Consider the following 22,562-nt stretch of genomic DNA (forward strand, 5'->3'; position numbering starts at 1 on the left):
TTTCTCCACTCCTGTCTCTCCTGCCTCTTTCTCCACTCCTGTCCCTCCTGCCTCTTTCTCCACTCCTGTCCCTCCTGCCTCTTTCTCCACTCCTGTCTCTCCTGTCTCTTTCTCCACTCCTGTCTCTCCTGCCTCTTTCTCCACTCCTGTCTCTCCTGTCTCTTTCTCCACTCCTGTCTCTCCTGCCCCTCTCCACTCCCGTCTCTCCTGCCTCTTTCTCCACTCCTGTCTCTCCTGTCTCTTTCTCCACTCCTGTCTCTCCTGCCCCTCTCCACTCCTGTCCCTCCTGCCTCTTTCTCCACTCCCGTCTCTCCTGCCTCTTTCTCCACTCCCGTCTCTCCTGCCTCTTTCTCCACTCCTGTCTCTCCTGCCTCTTTCTCCACTCCCGTCTCTCCTGTCTCTTTCTCCACTCCTGTCTCTCCTGCCTCTTTCTCCACTCCTGTCCCTCCTGCCTCTTTCTCCACTCCTGTCCCTCCTGCCTCTTTCTCCACTCCTGTCTCTCCTGTCTCTTTCTCCACTCCTGTCTCTCCTGCCCCTCTCCACTCCCGTCTCTCCTGCCTCTTTCTCCACTCCTGTCTCTCCTGTCTCTTTCTCCACTCCTGTCTCTCCTGCCCCTCTCCACTCCTGTCCCTCCTGCCTCTTTCTCCACTCCTGTCCCTCCTGCCTCTTTCTCCACTCCTGTCTCTCCTGCCTCTTTCTCCACTCCTGTCCCTCCTGCCTCTTTCTCCACTCCTGTCTCTCCTGCCTCTTTCTCCACTCCTGTCCCTCCTGCCTCTTTCTCCACTCCTGTCTCTCCTGCCTCTTTCTCCACTCCTGTCCCTCCTGCCTCTTTCTCCACTCCTGTCTCTCCTGCCTCTTTCTCCACTCCTGTCTCTCCTGCCTCTTTCTCCACTCCTGTCTCTCCTGCCTCTTTCTCCACTCCTGTCTCTCCTGTCTCTTTCTCCACTCCTGTCTCTCCTGCCCCTCTCCACTCCCGTCTCTCCTGCCTCTTTCTCCACTCCTGTCTCTCCTGTCTCTTTCTCCACTCCTGTCTCTCCTGCCCCTCTCCACTCCTGTCCCTCCTGCCTCTTTCTCCACTCCTGTCTCTCCTGCCTCTTTCTCCACTCCTGTCTCTCCTGCCTCTTTCTCCACTCCTGTCCCTCCTGCCTCTTTCTCCACTCCTGTCTCTCCTGCCTCTTTCTCCCTCCTGTCCCTCCTGCCTCTTTCTCCACTCCTGTCTCTCCTGCCTCTTTCTCCACTCCTGTCTCTCCTGCCTCTTTCTCCACTCCTGTCTGTCCTGTCTCTTTCTCCACTCCTGTCTCTCCTGCCCCTCTCCACTCCCGTCTCTCCTGCCTCTTTCTCCACTCCCGTCTCTCCTGCCTCTTTCTCCACTCCTGTCTCTCCTGCCCCTCTCCACTCCCGTCTCTCCTGCCTCTTTCTCCACTCCCGTCTCTCCTGCCTCTTTCTCCACTCCTGTCCCTCCTGCCTCTTTCTCCACTCCTGTCTCTCCTGCCTCTTTCTCCACTCCTGTCCCTCCTGCCTCTTTCTCCACTCCCGTCTCTCCTGCCTCTTTCTCCACTCCTGTCTCTCCTGCCCCTCTCCACTCCCGTCTCTCCTGCCCCTCTCCACTCCTGTCCCTCCTGCCTCTTTCTCCACCCTGTCTCTCCTGCCTCTTTCTCCACTCCTGTCTCTCCTGCCTCTTTCTCCACTCCTGTCCCTCCTGTCTCTTTCTCCATTCCTGTCCCTCCTGCCTCTTTCTCCACTCCTGTCTCTCCTGCCCCTCTCCACTCCTGTCCCTCCTGCCTCTTTCTCCACTCCTGTCTCTCCTGCCTCTTTCTCCACTCCTGTCTCTCCTGCCTCTTTCTCCACTCCTGTCCCTCCTGCCTCTTTCTCCACTCCTGTCCCTCCTGTCTCTTTCTCCACTCCTGTCCCTCCTGCCTCTTTCTCCACTCCTGTCTCTCCTGCCCCTCTCCACTCCTGTCCCTCCTGCCTCTTTCTCCACTCCCGTCTCTCCTGCCTCTTTCTCCACTCCCGTCTCTCCTGTCTCTTTCTCCACTCCTGTCTTTCCTGTCTCTTTCTCCACTCCTGACTCTCCTGCCTCTTTCTCCACTCCTGTCCCTCCTGCCTCTTTCTCCACTCCTGTCCCTCCTGTCTCTTTCTCCACTCCTGTCCCTCCTGCCTCTTTCTCCACTCCTGTCTCTCCTGCCCCTCTCCACTCCTGTCCCTCCTGCCTCTTTCTCCACTCCCGTCTCTCCTGCCTCTTTCTCCACTCCCGTCTCTCCTGTCTCTTTCTCCACTCCTGTCTCTCCTGCCTCTTTCTCCACTCCTGTCCCTCCTGTCTCTTTCTCCACTCCTGTCCCTCCTGCCTCTTTCTCCACTCCTGTCTCTCCTGCCCCTCTCCACTCCTGTCCCTCCTGCCTCTTTCTCCACTCCTGTCTCTCCTGCCTCTTTCTCCACTCCTGTCTCTCCTGCCTCTTTCTCCACTCCTGTCCCTCCTGCCTCTTTCTCCACTCCTGTCCCTCCTGCCTCTTTCTCCACTCCTGTCTCTCCTGTCTCTTTCTCCACTCCTGTCTTTCCTGTCTCTCTCCACTCCTGTCTCTCCTGCCTCTTTCTCCACTCCTGTCTTTCCTGTCTCTTTCTCCACTCCTGTCCCTCCTGTCTCTTTCTCCACTCCTGTCTCTCCTGTCTCTTTCTCCACTCCTGTCTCTCCTGCCTATCTCCACTCAGGCTGTGATGGATTCAATCAACAGGAGGGGCTGACCCGTAACAGGGTGTCGTCATGGTGACTCCAGCCACAGCCCATGCCTCAATAAACACTCTATAATGTAGTGCTGCAGTAACAGAGTCCTGGTTCCCCCTCTGCTGTCTCCTGTCTTCCACTGCACTGTGTGGAACGGACACACACACACACCCACCCACCCTGTCACTGTCAATTACCCCTGTTCCAGAGATCAGTTCCGGACTCCATCAAGCCACTGATCAGCCGTGTTAGTTAGGTGAGTGACATGGTGTGTTTGTGCGAGTGCCTGCACAAGTGTCTATGAGGAGTGACAGGTTGCTAACGCAGGCCAGCCAGGGTGACTCCCCTGTCAACATAACATCTGTGTCCGCAGGACAGCCTGTTCCCTATTAAGTGCACTATGTAGAGAATGGGTAGCCATTTGGGTCAGAAACTTGTCTTCACAAGGACTCAAATATAGTAGAGGAGGACAGGGATAGGTGGCATATGTTTTTGTCCAAGGAAAACAATGGTACATTAATCTCCTGCCGCACATAGCCCTGATCTGTCCCTTTAGTCGTTACAGACCAGAGGAGATTGACAAGGAGGGATGGGCTCAGGGAGAAGTGGACCTATGATGAAAATTACAGGCCTCTCTCATCTTTTTAAGTGGGAGAACTTGCACAATTGTTGGCTGACTAAATCCTTTTTTGCCCCACTGTAAGTGCCAAGCAAATACACAGCAATACACCCCCCCTCCTTTCCTCTTCAGTGTCCCTCTCCACCTCCACGTCCCTCTCCACCTCCACGTCCCTCTCCTCCTTCACGTCCCTCTCCACCTCCACCTCCACCTCCACGTCCCTCTCCACCTCCACGTCCCTCTCCACGTCCCTCTCCACCTCCACCTCCACGTCCCTCTCCACCTTCCTGTCCTTCTTTCCCCCTGCCTGTCCCTCTCCTCCTCTCTGTCCCTCTCCTCCTCCTTGTCCTCCTCCTTGTCCCTGTCCTCCTCCTCAGTCCTTCTTTCCCCTGCCTGTCCCTCACCTCCTCTCTGTCCCTCTCCACCTCCACGTCCCTCTCCACCTCCCTCTCCACCTTCCTGTCCTTCTTTCCCCCTGCCTGTCCCTTTCCCCCTGCCTGTCCCTTTCCTCCTCCCTGTCCCTCTCCACCTCCCTGCCCCTCTCCTCCTCCCGGTCCTTCTTTCCCCCTGCCTGTCCCTCACCTCCTCTCTGTCCCGCTCCTCCTCCCGGTCCTTCTTTCCCCCTGCCTGTCCCTCACCTCCTCTCTGTCCCGCTCCTCCTCCCGGTCCTTCTTTCCCCCTGCCTGTCCCTCACCTCCTCCCTGTCCCTCTCCTCCTCCTCCTCTCTGTCCTTCTTTCCCCCTGCCTGTCCCTCACCTCCTCTCTGTCCCTCTCCTCCTCCCTGTCCTTCTTTCCCCCTGCATGTCCCTCTCCTCCTCCTCCTCCTCCTCCTCCTCTCTGTCCCTCTCCTCCTCCCTGTCCTTCTTTCCCCCTGCATGTCCCTCTCCTCCTCCTCCTCCTCCTCCTCCTCTCTGTCCTTCTTTCCCCCTGCCTGTCCCTCACCTCCTCCCTGTCCCTCTCCTCCTCCTCCTCCTCCTCCTCCTCCTCTCTGTCCTTCTTACCCCTGCCTGTCCCTCACCTCCTCTCTGTCCCTCTCCTCCTCTCTTTCCCTGTCCCTCTCCTCCTCCCTGTCCCTCTCCTCCTCCTCCTCCTCCCTGTCCCTCTCCTCCTCCTCACTGTCCCTCTCCTCCTCCTCCTCCTCCTCCTCCTCCTCCTCCTCCTCCTCCTCCTCCTCCCTGTCCCTCTCCTCCTCCTCACTGTCCCTCTCCTCCTCCTCACTGTCCCTCTCTTCTCTGTCCCTCTCCTCCTCCTCCTCCTCCCTGTCCCTCTCCTCCTCACTGTCCCTCTCCTCCTCCTCACTGTCCCTCTCCTCCTCCTCACTGTCCCTCTCTTCTCTGTCCCTCTCCTCCTCCCTGTCCCTCTCCTCCTCCTCCCTGTCCCTCTCCTCCTCCTCCCTGTCCCTCTCCTCCTCCTCACTGTCCCTCTCCTCCTCCTCACTGTCCCTCTCCTCCTCCCTGTCCCTCTCCTCCTCCTCCCTGTCCCTCTCCTCCTCCTCCTCCCTGTCCCTCTCCTCCTCCTCACTGTCCCTCTCCTCCTCCTCCCTGTCCCTCTCCTCCTCCTCCCTGTCCCTCTCCTCCTCCTCCATGTCCCTCTCCTCCTCCTCCTGTCCCTCTCCTCCTCCTCACTGTCCCTCTCCTCCTCCTCCTGTCCCTCTCTTCTCTGTCCCTCTCCTCCTCCCTGGCCCTCTCCTCCTCCTCACTGTCCCTCTCCTCCTCCTCACTGTCCCTCTCCTCCTCCTCACTGTCCCTCTCCTCCTCACTGTCCCTCTCCTCCTCCCCACTGTCCCTCTCCTCCTCCTCCCTGTCCCTCTCCTCCTCCTCTCTGTCCCTCTCCTCCTCCTCCTCCCTGTCCCTCTCCTCCTCTGTCCCTCTCCTCCTCCCTGTCCCTCTCCTCCTCTCTGTCCCTCTCCTCCTCCTCCTCCCTGTCCCTCTCCTCCTCCTCTCTGTCCCTCTCCTCCTCTGTCACTCTCCTCCTCTGTCACTCTCCTCCTCTGTCACTCTCCTCCTCCCTGTCCCTCTCCTCCTCCTCCCTGTTCCTCTCCTCCTCCTCCCTGTTCCTCTCCTCCTCCCCTCTGTCCCTCTCCTCCTCCTCCCTGTCCCTCTCCTCCTCCTCCCTGTCCCTCTCCTCCTCCTCTGTCCCTCTCCTCCTCCTCTCTGTCCCTCTCCTCCTCCTCCTCCCTGTCCCTCTCCTCCTCTCTGTCACTCTCCTCCTCTCTGTCACTCTCCTCCTCCTCTCTGTCCCTCTCCTCCTTTCTGTCACTCTCCTCCTCTCTGTCCCTCTCCTCCTCCTCTCTGTCCCTCTCCTCCTTTCTGTCACTCTCCTCCTCTCTGTCCCTCTCCTCCTCCTCCTCCCTGTCCCTCTCCTCCTCCTCTCTGTCCCTCTCCTCCTCCTCTCTGTCCCTCTCCATCTCCTCCCCTGTCCCTCTCCATCTCCTCCTCCCTGTCCCTCTCCTCCTCCTCCCTGTCCCTCTCCTCCTCTCTGTCCCTCTCCTCCTCTCTGTCCCTCTCCTCCTCTCTGTCCCTCTCCTCCTCCTCCTCCCTGTCCCTCTCCTTCTCTCTGTCCCTCTCCTCCTCCCTGTCCCTCTCCTCCTCTCTGTCCCTCTCCTCCTCTCTGTCCCTCTCCTCCTCCTCCTCCTCCTCCCTGTCCCTCTCCTCCCTGTCCCTCTCCTCCTCTCTGTCCCTCTCCTCCTCCTCCCTGTCCCTCTCCTCCTCCTCCCGGTCCCTCTCCTCCTCCCTGTCCCTCTCCTCCTCTCTGTCCCTCTCCTCCTCTCTGTCCCTCTCCTCCTCCCCCTGTCCCTCTCCTCCTCTCTGTCCCTCTCCTCCTCTCTTTCCCTCTCCTCCTCCCTGTCCCTCTCCTCCTCCCTGTCCCTCTCCTCCTCCCTGTCCATCTCCTCCTCCTCTGTCCCTCTCCTCCTCCTCTGTCCCTCTCCTCCTCCTCTGTCCCTCTCCTCCTCCTCCCTGTCCCTCTCCTTCTCCTCCCTGTCCCTCTCCTCCTCCTCTCTGTCCCTCTCCTCCTCCTCCCTGTCCTCCTCTCCTCCCTGTCCCTCTGCTCCTCCTCCCTGTCCCCCTCCTCCTCCTCCTCCCTGTCCTCCTCCTCCTCCCTGTCCCTCTCCTCCTCCTCTCTGTCCCTCTCCTCCTCCTCCTCCCTGTCCCTCTCCTCCTCCTCCCTGTCCCTCTCCTCCTCCTCCTCCCTGTCCCTCTCCTCCTCCTCCCTGTCCCCCTCCTCCTCCTCCCTGTCCTCCTCTCCTCCCTGTCCCCCTCCTCCTCCCTGTCCTCCTCTCCTCCTCCTCCCTGTCCCTCTCCTCCTCCTCCTCCCTGTCCTCCTCTCCTCCGCCTGTCTTTCCCCTCCAGAGATCTGACCCGTTCTTTTCATTTTCCTCCTGGCTGTAAGCAGGACAATCACGCTGCTACAGTTTGGCAGCTTCTCAATGAGACAGGTTGGCTTCGTGTTCAGAATGGTCCCATGCAACAGACCTCCTCTCACCTCTGGCTCCCATCTCTCTCTCTCTTTTCATCCCTCACTGACTGTGCTTGTCCGAGCATGTCTGACTTCAGCGGCTGCTCTGAGGTCTTGAAAGTCAGTTTTCAGCGGTTCTGTTTTTCACCTGCTGTTCTGAAACGGTGTGGTCTTCTCTTTATCACAGTGTGTGGTCTTCTCTTTATCACAGTGTGTGGTCTTCTCTTTATCACAGTGTGTGGTCTTCTCTTTACCACGGAGTGTGTGGTCTTCTCTTTACCACGGAGTGTGTGGTCTTCTCTTTACCACGGAGTGTGTGGTCTTCTCTTTACCACGGAGTGTGGTCTTCTCTTTATCACAGAATGTGGTCTTCTCTTTACCACGGAGTGTGTGGTCTTTATCACAGTGTGTGGTCTTCTCTTTACCACGGAGTGTGTGGTCTTTACCACGGAGTGTGGTCTTCTCTTTATCACAGTGTGTGGTCTTCTCTTTACCACGGAGTGTGTGGTCTTTACCACGGAGTGTGGTCTTCTCTTTATCACAGTGTGTGGTCTTCTCTTTATCACAGTGTGTGGTCTTTATCACAGTGTGTGGTCTTCTCTTTATCACAGTGTGTGGTCTTTATCACAGTGTGTGGTCTTCTCTTTATCACAGTGTGTGGTCTTTATCACGGTGTGTGGTCTTCTCTTTATCACAGTGTGTGGTCTTCTCTTTATCACAGTGTGTGGTCTTCTCTTTATCACAGTGTGTGGTCTTCTCTTTATCACAGTGTGTGGTCTTCTCTTTATCACAGTGTGTGGTCTTCTCTTTATCACAGTGTGTGGTCTTCTCTTTATCACAGTGTGTGGTCTTCTCTTTATCACAGTGTGTGGTCTTCGCTTTATCACAGTGTGTGGTCTTTATCACAGTGTGTGGTCTTCTCTTTATCACAGTGTGTGGTCTTCTCTTTATCACAGTGTGTGGTCTTTATCACGGAGTGTGTGGTCTTTATCACAGTGTGTGGTCTTCTCTTTATCACAGTGTGTGGTCTTCTCTTTATCACAGTGTGTGGTCTTTATCACGGAGTGTGTGGTCTTTATCACAGTGTGTGGTCTTCTCTTTATCACAGTGTGTGGTCTTCTCTTTATCACAGTGTGTGGTCTTCTCTTTACCACGGAGTGTGTGGTCTTTATCACAGTGTGTGTGGTCTTTATCACGGAGTGTGTGGTCTTTATCACAGTGTGTGGTCTTTATCACGGAGTGTGTGGTCTTTATCACAGTGTGTGGTCTTTATCACAGTGTGTGGTCTTTATCATAGTGTGTGGTCTTCTCTTTACCACGGAGTGTGTGGTCTTTATCACGGTGTGTGTGGTCTTTATCACAGTGTGTGGTCTTCTCTTTATCACAGTGTGTGGTCTTTATCACAGTGTGTGGTCTTCTCTTTATCACAGTGTGTGGTCTTCTCTTTATCACAGTGTGTGGTCTTCTCTTTACCACGGAGTGTGTGGTCTTTATCACGGTGTGTGTGGTCTTTATCACGGAGTGTGTGGTCTTTATCACAGTGTGTGGTCTTTATCACAGTGTGTGGTCTTTATCATAGTGTGTGGTCTTCTCTTTACCACGGAGTGTGTGGTCTTTATCACGGAGTGTGTGGTCTTTATCATAGTGTGTGGTCTTCTCTTTACCACGGAGTGTGTGGTCTTTATCACGGTGTGTGTGGTCTTTATCACAGTGTGTGGTCTTCTCTTTATCACAGTGTGTGGTCTTTATCACAGTGTGTGGTCTTCTCTTTATCACAGTGTGTGGTCTTCTCTTTATCACAGTGTGTGGTCTTCTCTTTACCACGGAGTGTGTGGTCTTTATCACAGTGTGTGTGGTCTTTATCACGGAGTGTGTGGTCTTTATCACAGTGTGTGGTCTTTATCACAGTGTGTGGTCTTTATCACAGTGTGTGGTCTTTATCACAGTGTGTGGTCTTTATCACAGTGTGTGGTCTTTATCACAGTGTGTGGTCTTTATCACAGTGTGTGGTCTTTATCACCGTGTGTGGTCTTTATCACGGAGTGTGTGGTCTTTATCACAGTGTGTGGTCTTTATCACGGAGTGTGTGGTCTTTATCATAGTGTGTGGTCTTTATCACGGAGTGTGTGGTCTTTATCACAGTGTGTGGTCTTTATCACAGTGTGTGTGGTCTTTATCACGGAGTGTGTGGTCTTTATCACGGAGTGTGTGGTCTTTATCACAGTGTGTGGTCTTTATCACGGAGTGTGTGGTCTTTATCACAGTGTGTGGTCTTCTCTTTATCACGGAGTGTGTGGTCTTTATCACAGTGTGTGGTCTTTATCACAGTGTGTGTGGTCTTTATCACAGTGTGTGGTCTTCTCTTTATCACGGAGTGTGTGGTCTTTATCACAGTGTGTGGTCTTTATCACAGTGTGTGTGGTCTTTATCACAGTGTGTGGTCTTTATCACGGAGTGTGTGGTCTTTATCACAGTGTGTGGTCTTTATCACGGAGCGTGTGGTCTTTATCACGGAGCGTGTGGTCTTTATCACGGAGCGTGTGGTCTTTATCACAGTGTGTGGTCTTTATCACAGTGTGTGGTCTTTATCACGGAGCGTGTGGTCTTTATCACAGTGTGTGGTCTTTATCACAGTGTGTGGTCTTTATCACGGAGTGTGTGGTCTTTATCACAGTGTGTGGTCTTCTCTTTACCACGGAGTGTGTGGTCTTTATCACAGTGTGTGGTCTTTATCACAGTGTGTGGTCTTTATCACAGTGTGTGGTCTTCTCTTTATCACGGAGTGTGTGGTCTTTATCACAGTGTGTGGTCTTTATCATAGTGTGTGGTCTTCTCTTTACCACGGAGTGTGTGGTCTTTATCACAGTGTGTGGTCTTTATCACGGTGTGTGGTCTTTATCACAGTGTGTGGTCTTTATCACAGTGTGTGGTCTTTATCATAGTGTGTGGTCTTTATCATAGTGTGTGGTCTTTATCACAGTGTGTGGTCTTTATCACGGAGTGTGTGGTCTTTATCACAGTGTGTGGTCTTCTCTTTATCACGGTGTGTGGTCTTTATCATAGTGTGTGGTCTTTATCACAGTGTGTGGTCTTTATCACAGTGTGTGGTCTTTATCACAGTGTGTGGTCTTTATCACGGAGTGTGTGGTCTTTATCACGGTGTGTGGTCTTTATCATAGTGTGTGGTCTTTATCACAGTGTGTGGTCTTTATCACAGTGTGTGGTCTTTATCACAGTGTGTGGTCTTTATCACAGTGTGTGGTCTTCTCTTTATCACGGAGTGTGTGGTCTTTATCACAGTGTGTGGTCTTTATCACAGTGTGTGGTCTTCTCTTTACCACGGTGTGTGTGGTCTTTATCACAGTGTGTGGTCTTCTCTTTACCATGGTGTGTGTGGTCTTTATCACAGTGTGTAGTCTTTACCACGGAGTGTGTGGTCTTTATCACGGAGTGTGTGGTCTTTATCACGGAGTGTGTGGTCTTTATCACAGTGTGTGGTCTTTATCACGGAGTGTGTGGTCTTTATCACGGTGTGTGTGGTCTTTATCACAGTGTGTGGTCTTTATCACAGTGTGTGTGGTCTTTATCACAGAGTGTGTGGTCTTTATCACGGTGTGTGGTCTTTATCACGGAGCGTGTGGTCTTTATCACAGAGTGTGTGGTCTTTATCACGGAGTGTGTGGTCTTTATCACAGAGTGTGTGGTCTTTATCACGGAGTGTGTGGTCTTTATCACGGAGCGTGTGGTCTTTATCACGGAGCGTGTGGTCTTTATCACAGTGTGTGTGGTCTTTATCACAGTGTGTGGTCTTTACCACGGAGCGTGTGGTCTTTACCACGGAGTGTGTGGTCTTTACCACGGTGTGTGGTCTTTATCACAGTGTGTGGTCTTTATCACAGTGTGTGGTCTTTATCACAGTGTGTGGTCTTTATCATAGTGTGTGGTCTTTATCACAGTGTGTGGTCTTTATCACGGAGTGTGGTCTTTATCACGGAGTGTGTGGTCTTTATCACAGTGTGTGGTCTTTATCACAGTGTGTGGTCTTTATCACAGTGTGTGGTCTTTATCACAGTGTGTGGTCTTTATCACAGTGTGTGGTCTTTATCACAGTGTGTGGTCTTTATCACGGAGTGTGTGGTCTTTATCACAGTGTGTGGTCTTTATCACAGTGTGTGGTCTTTATCACAGTGTGTGGTCTTTATCACAGTGTGTGGTCTTTATCACAGTGTGTGGTCTTCTCTTTACCACGGTGTGTGTGGTCTTTATCACAGTGTGTGGTCTTCTCTTTACCACGGTGTGTGTGGTCTTTATCACAGTGTGTAGTCTTTACCACGGAGTGTGTGGTCTTTACCACGGAGTGTGTGGTCTTTACCACGGAGTGTGTGGTCTTTATCACGGAGTGTGTGGTCTTTATCACGGAGTGTGGTCTTTATCACGGTGTGTGTGGTCTTTATCACAGTGTGTGGTCTTTATCACGGTGTGTGTGGTCTTTATCACAGTGTGTGGTCTTTATCACGGTGTGTGTGGTCTTTATCACAGTGTGTGGTCTTTATCACAGTGTGTGTGGTCTTTATCACAGAGTGTGTGGTCTTTATCACAGTGTGTGTGGTCTTTATCACAGAGTGTGTGGTCTTTATCACGGAGCGTGTGGTCTTTATCACGGAGCGTGTGGTCTTTATCACGGAACGTGTGGTCTTTATCACGGAGCGTGTGGTCTTTACCACGGAGTGTGTGGTCTTTACCACGGAGTGTGTGGTCTTTACCACGGTGTGTGGTCTTTATCACAGTGTGTGGTCTTTATCACGGTGTGTGTGGTCTTTACCACGGAGCGTGTGGTCTTTATCACGGAGCGTGTGGTCTTTATCACGGAGTGTGTGGTCTTTATCACGGAGCGTGTGGTCTTTATCACGGAGCGTGTGGTCTTTATCACGGAGCGTGTGGTCTTTATCACGGAGCGTGTGGTCTTTATCACAGTGTGTGGTCTTCTCTTTATCACGGAGCGTGTGGTCTTTATCACAGTGTGTGGTCTTTATCACGGAGCGTGTGGTCTTTACCACGGAGTGTGTGGTCTTTACCACGGAGTGTGTGGTCTTTACCACGGTGTGTGGTCTTTATCACAGTGTGTGGTCTTTATCACAGTGTGTGGTCTTTATCACGGTGTGTGTGGTCTTTACCACGGAGTGTGTGGTCTTTACCACGGAGTGTGGTCTTTATCACAGTGTGTGTGGTCTTTACCACGGAGTGTGTGGTCTTTATCACGGAGTGTGTGGTCTTTATCACGGAGTGTGTGGTCTTTATCACGGAGTGTGTGGTCTTTATCACGGAGTGTGTGGTCTTTATCACGGAGTGTGTGGTCTTTATCACGGTGTGTGGTCTTTATCACAGTGTGTGGTCTTTATCACGGAGTGTGTGGTCTTTATCACGGTGTGTGTGGTCTTTATCACGGTGTGTGGTCTTTATCACGGTGTGTGGTCTTTATCACGGAGTGTGTGGTCTTTATCACAGTGTGTGGTCTTTATCACGGAGTGTGTGGTCTTTATCACGGTGTGTGGTCTTTATCACGGAGTGTGTGGTCTTTATCACGGAGTGTGTGGTCTTTATCACGGAGTGTGTGGTCTTTATCACGGTGTGTGGTCTTTATCATAGTGTGTGGTCTTTATCACGGAGTGTGTGGTCTTTATCACGGTGTGTGGTCTTCTCTTTACCACGGAGTGTGTGGTCTTTATCACGGAGTGTGTGGTCTTTATCATAGTGTGTGGTCTTTATCACAGTGTGTGGTCTTCTCTTTACCACGGAGTGTGTGGTCTTTATCACGGAGTGTGTGGTCTTTATCACGGAGTGTGTGGTCTTTATCACAGTGTGTGGTCTTTATCACAGTGTGTGGTCTTTATCACAGAGTGTGTGGTCTTTATCACAGTGTGTGGTCTTTATCACAGTGTGTGTGGTCTTTATCACGGAGTGTGTGGTCTTTATCATAGTGTGTGGTCTTTATCACAGTGTGTGGTCTTTATCACGGAGTGTGTGGTCTTTATCATAGTGTGTGGTCTTTATCACGGAGTGTGTGGTCTTTATCACAGTGTGTGGTCTTTATCACAGTGTGTGGTCTTTATCATAGTGTGTGGTCTTTATCACAGTGTGTGGTCTTTATCATAGTGTGTGGTCTTTATCATAGTGTGTGGTCTTTATCACGGAGTGGGTGGTCTTTATCACGGAGTGTGTGGTCTTTATCACAGTGTGTGTGGTCTTTATCACAGTGTGTGTGGTCTTTATCATAGTGTGTGGTCTTTATCACAGTGTGTGGTCTTTATCACAGTGTGTGGTCTTTATCACGGAGAGTGTGGTCTTTATCACGGAGTGTGTGTTCTTCTCCCTCTTTCCGGATCACATAGAGGAAGATTTTTCTCAGAATTAGCTTTTTTTCCCCAGACATGTCTGGGCACATTGGACATAAATATTTATTTTCTCTCTGTCTCTCGAAAAAACGGTTCTCTACAACATTTCACAGTCCATAGATACCCACCAGAAGCTGAAGTTGAACCAAACCAAAGACTGAAAACAACCGTACAGTGCTGTAAATGACAAGTAGGAAACCAATTTATTTGATATGATAAACACATTATAATATTTACATACAGAGTAATAAAAATGCAGTCTTAGTAGCACAATGGGTTGTTTCACAAGTATTATAATTATTAATATTATTATTAGAGGATTTATGTTTACACATTTTCGCCATCTTGATGGGGGGGGTCTGTTGTGGTGGCAAATATCATCAACACCAATTCACTAGATGAATAAATAAATTCAAAGCTATTGATAGTGCATTATCGGTGGTGAACAAACAGAGAAACTGTAAGAAATTAATTTCTTAACAGAAAAAGACTATTGAATGCATGTGCAAGTTGTCCACAGCAAAAATGTGCACAAAGAGTTAGTTTTCACAAAGATAATGTAGTGATCAGAACCGGTGGAATGAAAAGTAAAGGAACATGGGTGACCAACAACAACTAAAAGATTACAAACGAATAATATGACAATTCAAGTAAAACAGGATTTTGTTAACTTAAAAACACAATTCCCTTAGCCTCAGTGAAGACCGGGTGAATAAAACATCATTCTTCTCTTCTATGTCATCAGAGAATAAACCAAATAGTTGTAAGACTAAAAAGCTAGCCTGGTTTCGGTTTTTCAAAACAGGAAGTCAATATTATATACACGAACGAAGAAAGTAATATTGCTCCAAAAAAAAAAAAAACGCATCTGTGTTGCTAGAATAAAATGTAAAACACACACCTATTAGTAAACTTTGCAAGACTTGACTAGGCTGTCCTCAAACCTTGAACTGTGGAAGGATTCAGATAATATACTATGGTACAAAAGCAAGATTTCTGGCTCTCACAGACTTCTCACTAACTTCTTCTTTAAGAGGCTCCTCTGTCCTCCACTCGTTACCTGTATTAATGACAAGGTTCCCTTTGTGTCAGTCAACGTCGGTTCAACATTCTACGGGGAGTCGCACTCTCGCTACTTCGGTTGAAGGATCTACGGTCTCGCCTGACAGGGCCGACGAAATCCGCGCTTCCCTGGAAGCTCCGACTTTCCACAGGTGATGAGCGCCGAGGCTCGGATTCATTACCTTCAATTATTCCGCTCTTTCACCTCGATGTGAACAGGACCGATTCAGGCTACTAAAACAAACAATTAGAAAGCGAGACGTTACATTGCGCCAACTAAAACCGTCCCCCAGTCACACGGTTATAGTATTTCTCTGAAAGATCATTTCTGAGTAGTTTGTCTCGGCCTGGCGCATGCTCAGGTGGCCCTCCCTCCAACCAGTCAGTGTGCCCATCGCCACGTACTGCGGGCAAACTCCATAAAAATACATGTAGAATTTAGTGTTACAACAAAGAAAGTGTTAAGTTTAAAGTTTAAGTGTTACCGACGGCAACTTTCCCTTCCCGGATGCCGACACATCGTCTGGGACTGAGGTGCAGGAAACGGAGGGAGACCTTGGGGCTGTCGTCGGAACAGTTGGAATAAGCATTAACACAGGGGGATAAGTGAGACGGTTGGTTACATACAGGGCCCAGGTTTGGAATGACGACTTTGGTCTCGTCTCTTGACTGCCCCGGGGAGTTTTCTCGGATGACGAAGAGGACTTAGTTCCGGGACCTCCTCGCGCTACGGGAATAGAGGTAACAGAACTTCTGCCGCGGGGCGTCATTTGGAGATGACGCGGCCGTGTTCAACCCCCGCCGCAGAAGTTATCACGGTTCGGTGGGAAGTACCTGACAGTCACACAGTCAAGTGCCACCTACCCGTTCCCAGATTTCATTGAAGAACTGACAACAACAACTGTCCGACCCTTAATTAGCTAAACCGGTGTCCTGGCTATATTCCCAATCTGCCCTTCATACCATCATGGCCACCGTAATCATCCCAAGCTTCCAATTGGCTCATCCATCCCCCCTCCTCTCCCCTGTAACTATTCCCCAGGTCATTGCTGTAAAATGAGAATGTGTTCTCAGTCAACTGACCTGGTAAAATAAGGGTTGAATAAAACAAGATGCTGGGTGGGTGTGGCCCCCTTCCGACGATCTGGGTGGGTGTGGCCCCCTTCCGACGATCTGGGTGGGTGTGGCCCCCTTCCGACGATCTGGGTGGGTGTGGCCCCCTTCCAACGATCTGGGTGGGTGTGGCCCCCTTCCAACGATCTGGGTGGGTGTGGCCCCCTTTCAACGATCTGGGTGGGTGTGGCCCCCTTTCCACGATCTGGGTGGGTGTGGCCCCCTTTCAACGATCTGGGTGGGTGTGGCCCCCTTTCAACAATCTGGGTGGGTGTGGCCCCTTTCAACGATCTGGGTGGGTGTGGCCCCCTTTCCACGATCTGGGTGGGTGTGGCCCCTTTCCACGATCTGGGTGGGTGTGGCCCCCTTTCCACGATCTGGGTGGGTGTGGCCCCCTTTCCACGATCTGGGTGGGTGTGGCCCCCTTTCCACGATCTGGGTGGGTGTGGCCCCCTTTCCACGATCTGGGTGGGTGTGGCCCCCTGATCTGGGTGGGTGTGGCCCCCTTTCCACGATCTGGGTGGGTGTGGCCCCCTTTCCACGATCTGGGTGGGTGTGGCCCCCTTTCCACGATCTGGGTGGGTGTGGCCCCCTTTCCACGATCTGGGTGGGTGTGGCCCCCTTTCCACGATCTGGGTGGGTGTGGCCCCCTTTCCACGATCTGGGTGGGTGTGGCCCCCTTTCCACGATCTGGGTGGGTGTGGCCCCCTTTCCACGATCTGGGTGGGTGTGGCCCCCTTCCAACGATCTGGGTGGGTGTGGCCCCCTTCCAACGATCTGGGTGGGTGTGGCCCCCTTCCAACGATCTGGGTGGGTGTGGCCCCCTTCCAACGATCTGGGTGGGTGTGGCCCCCTTCCAACGATCTGGGTGGGTGTGGCCCCCTTCCAACGATCTGGGTGGGTGTGGCCCCCTTCCAACGATCTGGGTGGGTGTGGCCCCTTCCAACGATCTGGGTGGGTGTGGCCCCCTTCCAACGATCTGGGTGGGTGTGGCCCCCTTCCAACGATCTGGGTGGGTGTGGCCCCCTTCCAACGATCTGGGTGGGTGTGGCCCCCTTCCAACGATCTGGGTGGGTGTGGCCCCCTTCCAACGATCTGGGTGGGTGTGGCCCCCTTCCAACGATCTGGGTGGGTGTGGCCCCCTTCCAACGATCTGGGTGGGTGTGGCCCCCTTCCAACGATCTGGGTGGGTGTGGCCCCCTTCCAACGATCTGGGTGGGTGTGGCCCCCTTCCAACGATCTGGGTGGGTGTGGCCCCCTTCCAACGATCTGGGTGGGTGTGGCCCCTTCCAACGATCTGGGTGGGTGTGGCCCCCTTCCAACGATCTGGGTGGGTGTGGCCCCCTTCCAACGATCTGGGTGGGTGTGGCCCCCTTCCAACGATCTGGGTGGGTGTGGCCCCCTTCCAACGATCTGGGTGGGTGTGGCCCCCTTTCAACGATCTGGGTGGGTGTGGCCCCCTTTCAACAATCTGGGTGGGTGTGGCCCCCTTCCAACGATCTGGGTGGGTGTGGCCCCCTTTCAACAATCTGGGTGGGTGTGGCCCCCTTTCAACGATCTGGGTGGGTGTGGCCCCCTTCCAACGATCTGGGTGGGTGTGGCCCCCTTTCAACAATCTGGGTGAGTGTGGCCCCCTTTCAACAATCTGGGTGGGTGTGGCCCCCTTTCAACATCTTTTCAAAGAGACTTACCCAGAACTTCTGACAGTGTACTGCTGTTGACCAGATATGGAAGAGGTTCAACAAATATATCCATGCTTTTGACTACTGCAAAGCTCTACTTTCTGGCTACCCGGATAAAGCACTAAATAAACTTCAGTTAGTGCTAAACACGGCTGCCAGAATCCTGACTAGAACCCAAAAAATGTATCATATTACTCCAGTGCTAGCCTCTCTACACTGGTTTCCTGTTAAGGCAAGGGCTGATTTCAAGGTTTTACTGCTAACCTACAAAGCATTACATGGGCTTGCTCCTACCTATCTCTCTGATTTGGTCCTGCCGTACATACCTACACGTACGCTACGGTCACAAGACGCAGGCCTCCTAATTGTCCCTAGAATTTCTAAGCAAACAGCTGGAGGCAGGGCTTTCTCCTATAGACTCGGCCTCAACCTTCAACCTCAGTCCCCAGTCCCCCCCACCCCGAGCGACTCTTAAGGTCCAAATGCGCCCTTTTCTCCGACATGTCCTACAGATCCTTAGCTTATGAGCCATTTCCCTTTTCAGCCTCCTCTGTTTGCTTTCTGAAGAGCAACGGAGGTTACATGCCGTGTGTCCGGTGCGAACTTCACTTCACGTATATTGAACGGGCCTGGGTCATGTGACCAGCATATTGTTTTTCTTCTGTTTTGCTAATCCAGCAGGACGCTCTCTCAGCAGCGTCTCTCCCACTGGATTGTGGGGGATCTCTCTCTCTCTGGCACATAGCAGCAAGGGGTTACCTAGCGCGGTGTACGTGCCCACTCCACCGGGAGTCTGGCAACGTGTCGGCCGTTGTTTAAAGCGTTGACTATAGGAGATAGTTGGGCATCACCACACACGTGTGAGGTTTTATCGCTTGGACGTCACACAGTGTGCTTACGGTTGGGACCAGGGGACAAGGGGAAGTCACCAGGCAGCGCACCGTGTGCTTACGGCTGGGACCAGGGGACAAGGGGAAGTCACCAGGCAGCGCACCGTGTGCTTACGGCTGGGACCAGGGGACAAGGGGAAGTCACCAGGCAGCGCACCGTGTGCTTACGGCTGGGACCAGGGGACAAGGGGAAGTCACCAGGCAGCGCACCGTGTGCTTACGGCTGGGACCAGGGGACAAGGGGAAGTCACCAGGCAGCGCACCGTGTGCTTACGGCTGGGACCAGGGGACAAGGGGAAGTCACCAGGCAGCGCACCGTGTGCTTACAGCTGGGACCAGGGGACAAGGGGAAGTCACCAGGCAGCGCACAGTGTGCTTACGGCTGGGACCAGGGGACAAGGGGAACAACCGCATCTGGTGGGGGTCAGGTTCATTTAGTATCCGTTAGGGTTGGCTTGGGGAGGCTTGGGGAGGGATTATATTTCCCCATAGTATGTTGTACCAAAGTTGACTGACTGGAAGGGAACGTAAACGTTTTGACTATAACTACTGTTTTCTGAAGGAGGGAAACGAGGTACAACACCTGTTCCTGGGCTCGGTAAAGAGCGGTAATTTAATTGAAGGAATTAATCTGAGCCTCACGCTTATCACCTGCGGAAGGTGTGGCTTTCAACAAGGAGAGGATGTAAATTGGCCTTGTGAGGCGTGATTCTAGATCCTTCACCCCGAAGAGCCACTCCCCATAGTGTGTTGTACCTCGTTTCCCTCCTTCTTGGAACAGTAGTTATAGCTGCGTTTCATGTGTTCTAAACACATATGCACACTTGACAACAATGTGCAGGAACCTATAGTACCCCCTGGTATCTGCCCCAATGGGCAGGAACCTATAGTACCCCCTGGTATCTGCTCCAATGGGCAGGAACCTATAGTACCCCCTGGTATCTGCTCCAATGGGCAGGAACCTATAGTACCCCCTGGTATCTGCCCCAATGGGCAGGAACCTATAGTACCCCCTGGTATCTGCTCCAATGGGCAGGAACCTATAGTACCCCCTGGTATCTGCCCCAATGGGCAGGAACCTATAGTACCCCCTGGTATCTGCCCCAATGGGCAGGAACCTATAGTACCCCCTGGTATCTGCTCCAATGGGCAGGAACCTATAGTACCCCTGGTATCTGCCCCAATGAGCATGATGGGCAGGAACCTATAGTACCCTGGTATCTGCCCCAATGGGCAGGAACCTATAGTACCCCCTGGTATCTGCCCCAATGGGCAGGAACCTATAGTACCCCCTGGTATCTGCTCCAATGGGCAGGAACCTATAGTACCCCCTGGTATCTGCTCCAATGGGCAGGAACCTATAGTACCCCCTGGTATCTGCCCCAATGGGCAGGAACCTATAGTACCCCCTGGTATCTGCTCCAATGGGCAGGAACCTATAGTACCCCTGGTATCTGCCCCAATGGGCAGGAACCTATAGTACCCCTGGTATCTGCTCCAATGGGCAGGAACCTATAGTACCCCTGGTATCTGCTCCAATGGGCAGGAACCTATAGTACCCCTGGTATCTGCCCCAATGGGCAGGAACCTATAGTACCCCTGGTATCTGCCCCAATGGGCAGGAACCTATAGTACCCCTGGTATCTGCTCCAATGGGCAGGAACCTATAGTACCCCTGGTATCTGCCCCAATGAGCATGAATCTATAGTACCCCTATATCTGCTCCAATGTGCAGGAACCTATAGTACCCCCTGGTATCTGCCCCAATGGGCAGGAACCTATAGTACCCCCTGGTATCTTCCCCAATGGGCAGGAACCTATAGTACCCCCTGGTATCTGCCCCAATGGGCAGGAACCTATAGTACCCCCTGGTATCTGCCCCAATGTGCAAACCATGCCAAGCAACAGTATTGATTAGGGTCCATGATTGTACTGTCAGACAGTGAGCCAGCCAGCCAGCCAGTCAGTCTCTCACAGTTTGACCTCCACATCACCATATGATTGGGTAAGACCCCTCCATGTCTCCGTATGATTGGTTGATTCAATAAGACCCCTCCCCTCCCTGTATTCCAGTATTGCTCCCATTGGAGGGCTTGTGTATCTGTACACAACAAGGCATTCAAGTACATTGACAAGGAGTCGATATAGCAGCTTGAAGAAGCTGTGCCATGCATTTCTATGCACATGTAATATTGATGGGTGGGGATTGATTGATTGATTGATTGATTGCTTACTGATTATTTCTTGAAGCTCATGGATGCTTCCCAAATGGCACCCTTTAGACCATGGCCCTATAGAACCCTATTCCCTATATATAGTGCACTACTTTAGACCAGAGCCCTATTCCCTATATAGTGCACTACTTTAGAACAGAGCCCTATTCCCTATATAGTGCACTACTTTAGAACAGAGCCCTATTCCCTATATAGTGCACTACTTTAGAACAGAGCCCTATTCCCTATATAGTGCACTACTTTAGACCAGAGCCCTATTCCCTATATAGTGCACTACTTTAGACCAGAGCCCTATTCCCTATATAGTGCACTACTTTAGAACAGAGCCCTATTCCCTATATAGTGCACTACTTTAGACCAGAGCCCTATTCCCTATATATAGTGCACTACTTTAGACTAGAAGAGCCCTATTCCTATATAGTGCACTACTTTAGACCAGAGCCCTATTCCCTATATATAGTGCACTACTTTAGACCAGGGCCCTATTCCCTATATAGTGCACTACTTTAGACCAGAGCCCTATTCCCTATATATAGTGCACTACTTTAGACCAGAGCCCTATTCCCTATATAGTGCACTACTTTAGAACAGAGCCCTATTCCCTATATAGTGCACTACTTTAGACCAGAGCCCTATTCCCTATATATAGTGCACTACTTTAGACTAGAAGAGCCCTATTCCCTATATAGTGCACTACTTTAGACCAGAGCCCTATTCCCTATATATAGTGCACTACTTTAGGCCAGGGCCCTATTCCCTATATAGTGCACTACTTTAGACCAGAGCCCTATTCCCTATATATAGTGCACTACTTTAGACCAGGGCCCTATTCCCTATATAGTGCACTACTTTAGAACAGAGCCCTATTCCCTATATAGTGCACTACTTTAGACCAGAGCCCTATTCCCTATATAGTGCACTACTTTAGAACAGAACCCTATTCCCTATATAGTGCACTGCTTTAGACCAGGGCCCTATAGAACCCTATTCCCTATATAGTGCACTACTTTAGAACAGAACCCTATTCCCTATATAGTGCACTGCTTTAGACAGGGCCCTGTTCCCTATATAGTGCACTGCTTTAGACAGGGCCCTATTCCCTATATAGTGCACTACTTTCGACCAGAACCTTATGGGCCCCAAATAGGGAAAAGGGTGCCATTTGTAACTCATATAAAGCTCTCTGTCTGAGTGGTGAGACAGACTGTCTGTAACCACCTGCTGATCTTGTACTCTAGCTCTGTAGTGTCTGACCCCCTGAGTCCGGGGGACAGTTCTCCCTGCGTAGCCAGATGTCCTCGCCTTCCTCCCTAGCCCCTTGGTCATCCAAACTCATCCCAGCTAGGCCACGCTGCTTCCCCAGGTGGGAAAGTCTCATCCCTGGGGTGGTGGTCCCCATGGCGCCCTGGGGCTGGGGGTGTTTAAGGCCCCTCTCTTGGCCTTCCTCTCCCAGGGACAGGGACCCGATAGGCCCATCTAGGTCTGTGTTGGACAGTGATTCAGTGGAGGGTCCTCTGACAGACAGGCAGAAATCATCATCACCACTAAACATCTCTGTTTCTTTCACGTCTCCTCCTCCTTTCACCTCCGCCTCCTGCTGCGCCTCCTGCTGCGCCTTGTAGCGCTCCAGGTCAATCTGCTCCTCCACCCAGCGGTCTGTATCCCCTGCCTGCACCTCCCCCTGTTCCTTTCCTTCCCTTTGTCCCTGTCCATCAGGCTCTTCAGAAGACAGTGGAGACAGAGGGGACTCCTGGTCCGGCTCGCCGTCGAAGACGATGTCTGTGTCGATAGTGAACCGGTTCCTCACCAGTTTCCTCCGGCCCAGGGTCCTCGCCGGGTCTGACGCTGCAGAGGGAAGAGAAACAGACATCAAGGTTTCAGTGGGATGAATGGATTAGGTCAATAACGTCAATAGATCACATATAAAATATAAGCTAAGCTAGCTGTTAGCGGTTACCTGCTTTAAATCACACTGACACAAGCACACAGACGACCCACGTCCAATCACATAATCCCCCCCCACACACGCCTCTTCCCTCCCGACAGCACCTACCTGCTCTGTTCATGGCAGGTCTGGCTCCCTTCAGGGCACAGAGGCGTTTGCCTCCGAAGGGGACATACTGCTGGTTGGGAGGTAGAGACTCTGTCTTCATCAGCTGGCGTCGTTGTTTATCTCTCAGGATGGAGTGGACTGTCTTCAGGAAGTCCTTCTTACTGTCCACAGAACTGGACGAAAGAGAGATTTGAACAGATTCGGCATGGGGTTCCCAGATCCTCAAAAAGTTATACTGCTGCACCATCGAGAGCAGACAGGTTGCGTCACCGCCTGCTATGGTAACTGCTCGGCATCCGACCGTAAGACACTACAGAGGGTAGTGCATATGGCCCAGTACAT

General features: G+C 52.0%; 1 protein-coding gene and 1 long non-coding RNA gene across 11 annotated transcripts in view; both read right to left on the reverse strand.

The window, feature by feature from the left end:
- Window positions 1-16,647: 16,647 nt before the first annotated feature.
- On the reverse strand, window positions 16,648-20,569 carry LOC127911878 (uncharacterized). Of its 10 annotated transcripts, none has more exons than XR_008079901.1 (4): window positions 19,751-20,569; window positions 19,673-19,711; window positions 19,175-19,369; window positions 16,648-19,090 (listed from the first exon to the last, which is right to left on the reverse strand). It is a non-coding gene; the product is annotated as an uncharacterized LOC127911878 (long non-coding RNA). The 10 variants fall into 10 exon arrangements; XR_008079873.1 differs by having other exon boundaries at window positions 16,648-18,817; window positions 18,857-19,090; window positions 19,673-20,569; XR_008079818.1 differs by having other exon boundaries at window positions 16,648-18,778; window positions 18,818-19,090; window positions 19,673-20,569.
- Window positions 20,570-20,580: 11 nt separating this feature from the next.
- Window positions 20,581-22,562, reverse strand: part of LOC118380856 (rho guanine nucleotide exchange factor TIAM1-like) — a 125,302-nt gene continuing 123,320 nt past the window's right edge. Inside the window, exons 29-30 of the mRNA XM_052479358.1 lie at window positions 22,221-22,393; window positions 20,581-22,012 (exon numbers count right to left, since the gene is read on the reverse strand). Of these exons, the coding sequence (XP_052335318.1) occupies window positions 21,402-22,012; window positions 22,221-22,393 (784 nt within the window). The 3' untranslated portion in view covers window positions 20,581-21,401. The remainder of the gene's footprint in view (window positions 22,013-22,220; window positions 22,394-22,562) is intronic.

Source organism: Oncorhynchus keta, chromosome 1, assembly GCF_023373465.1.
Source record: "Oncorhynchus keta strain PuntledgeMale-10-30-2019 chromosome 1, Oket_V2, whole genome shotgun sequence".
NCBI lineage: Eukaryota > Metazoa > Chordata > Actinopteri > Salmoniformes > Salmonidae > Oncorhynchus > Oncorhynchus keta.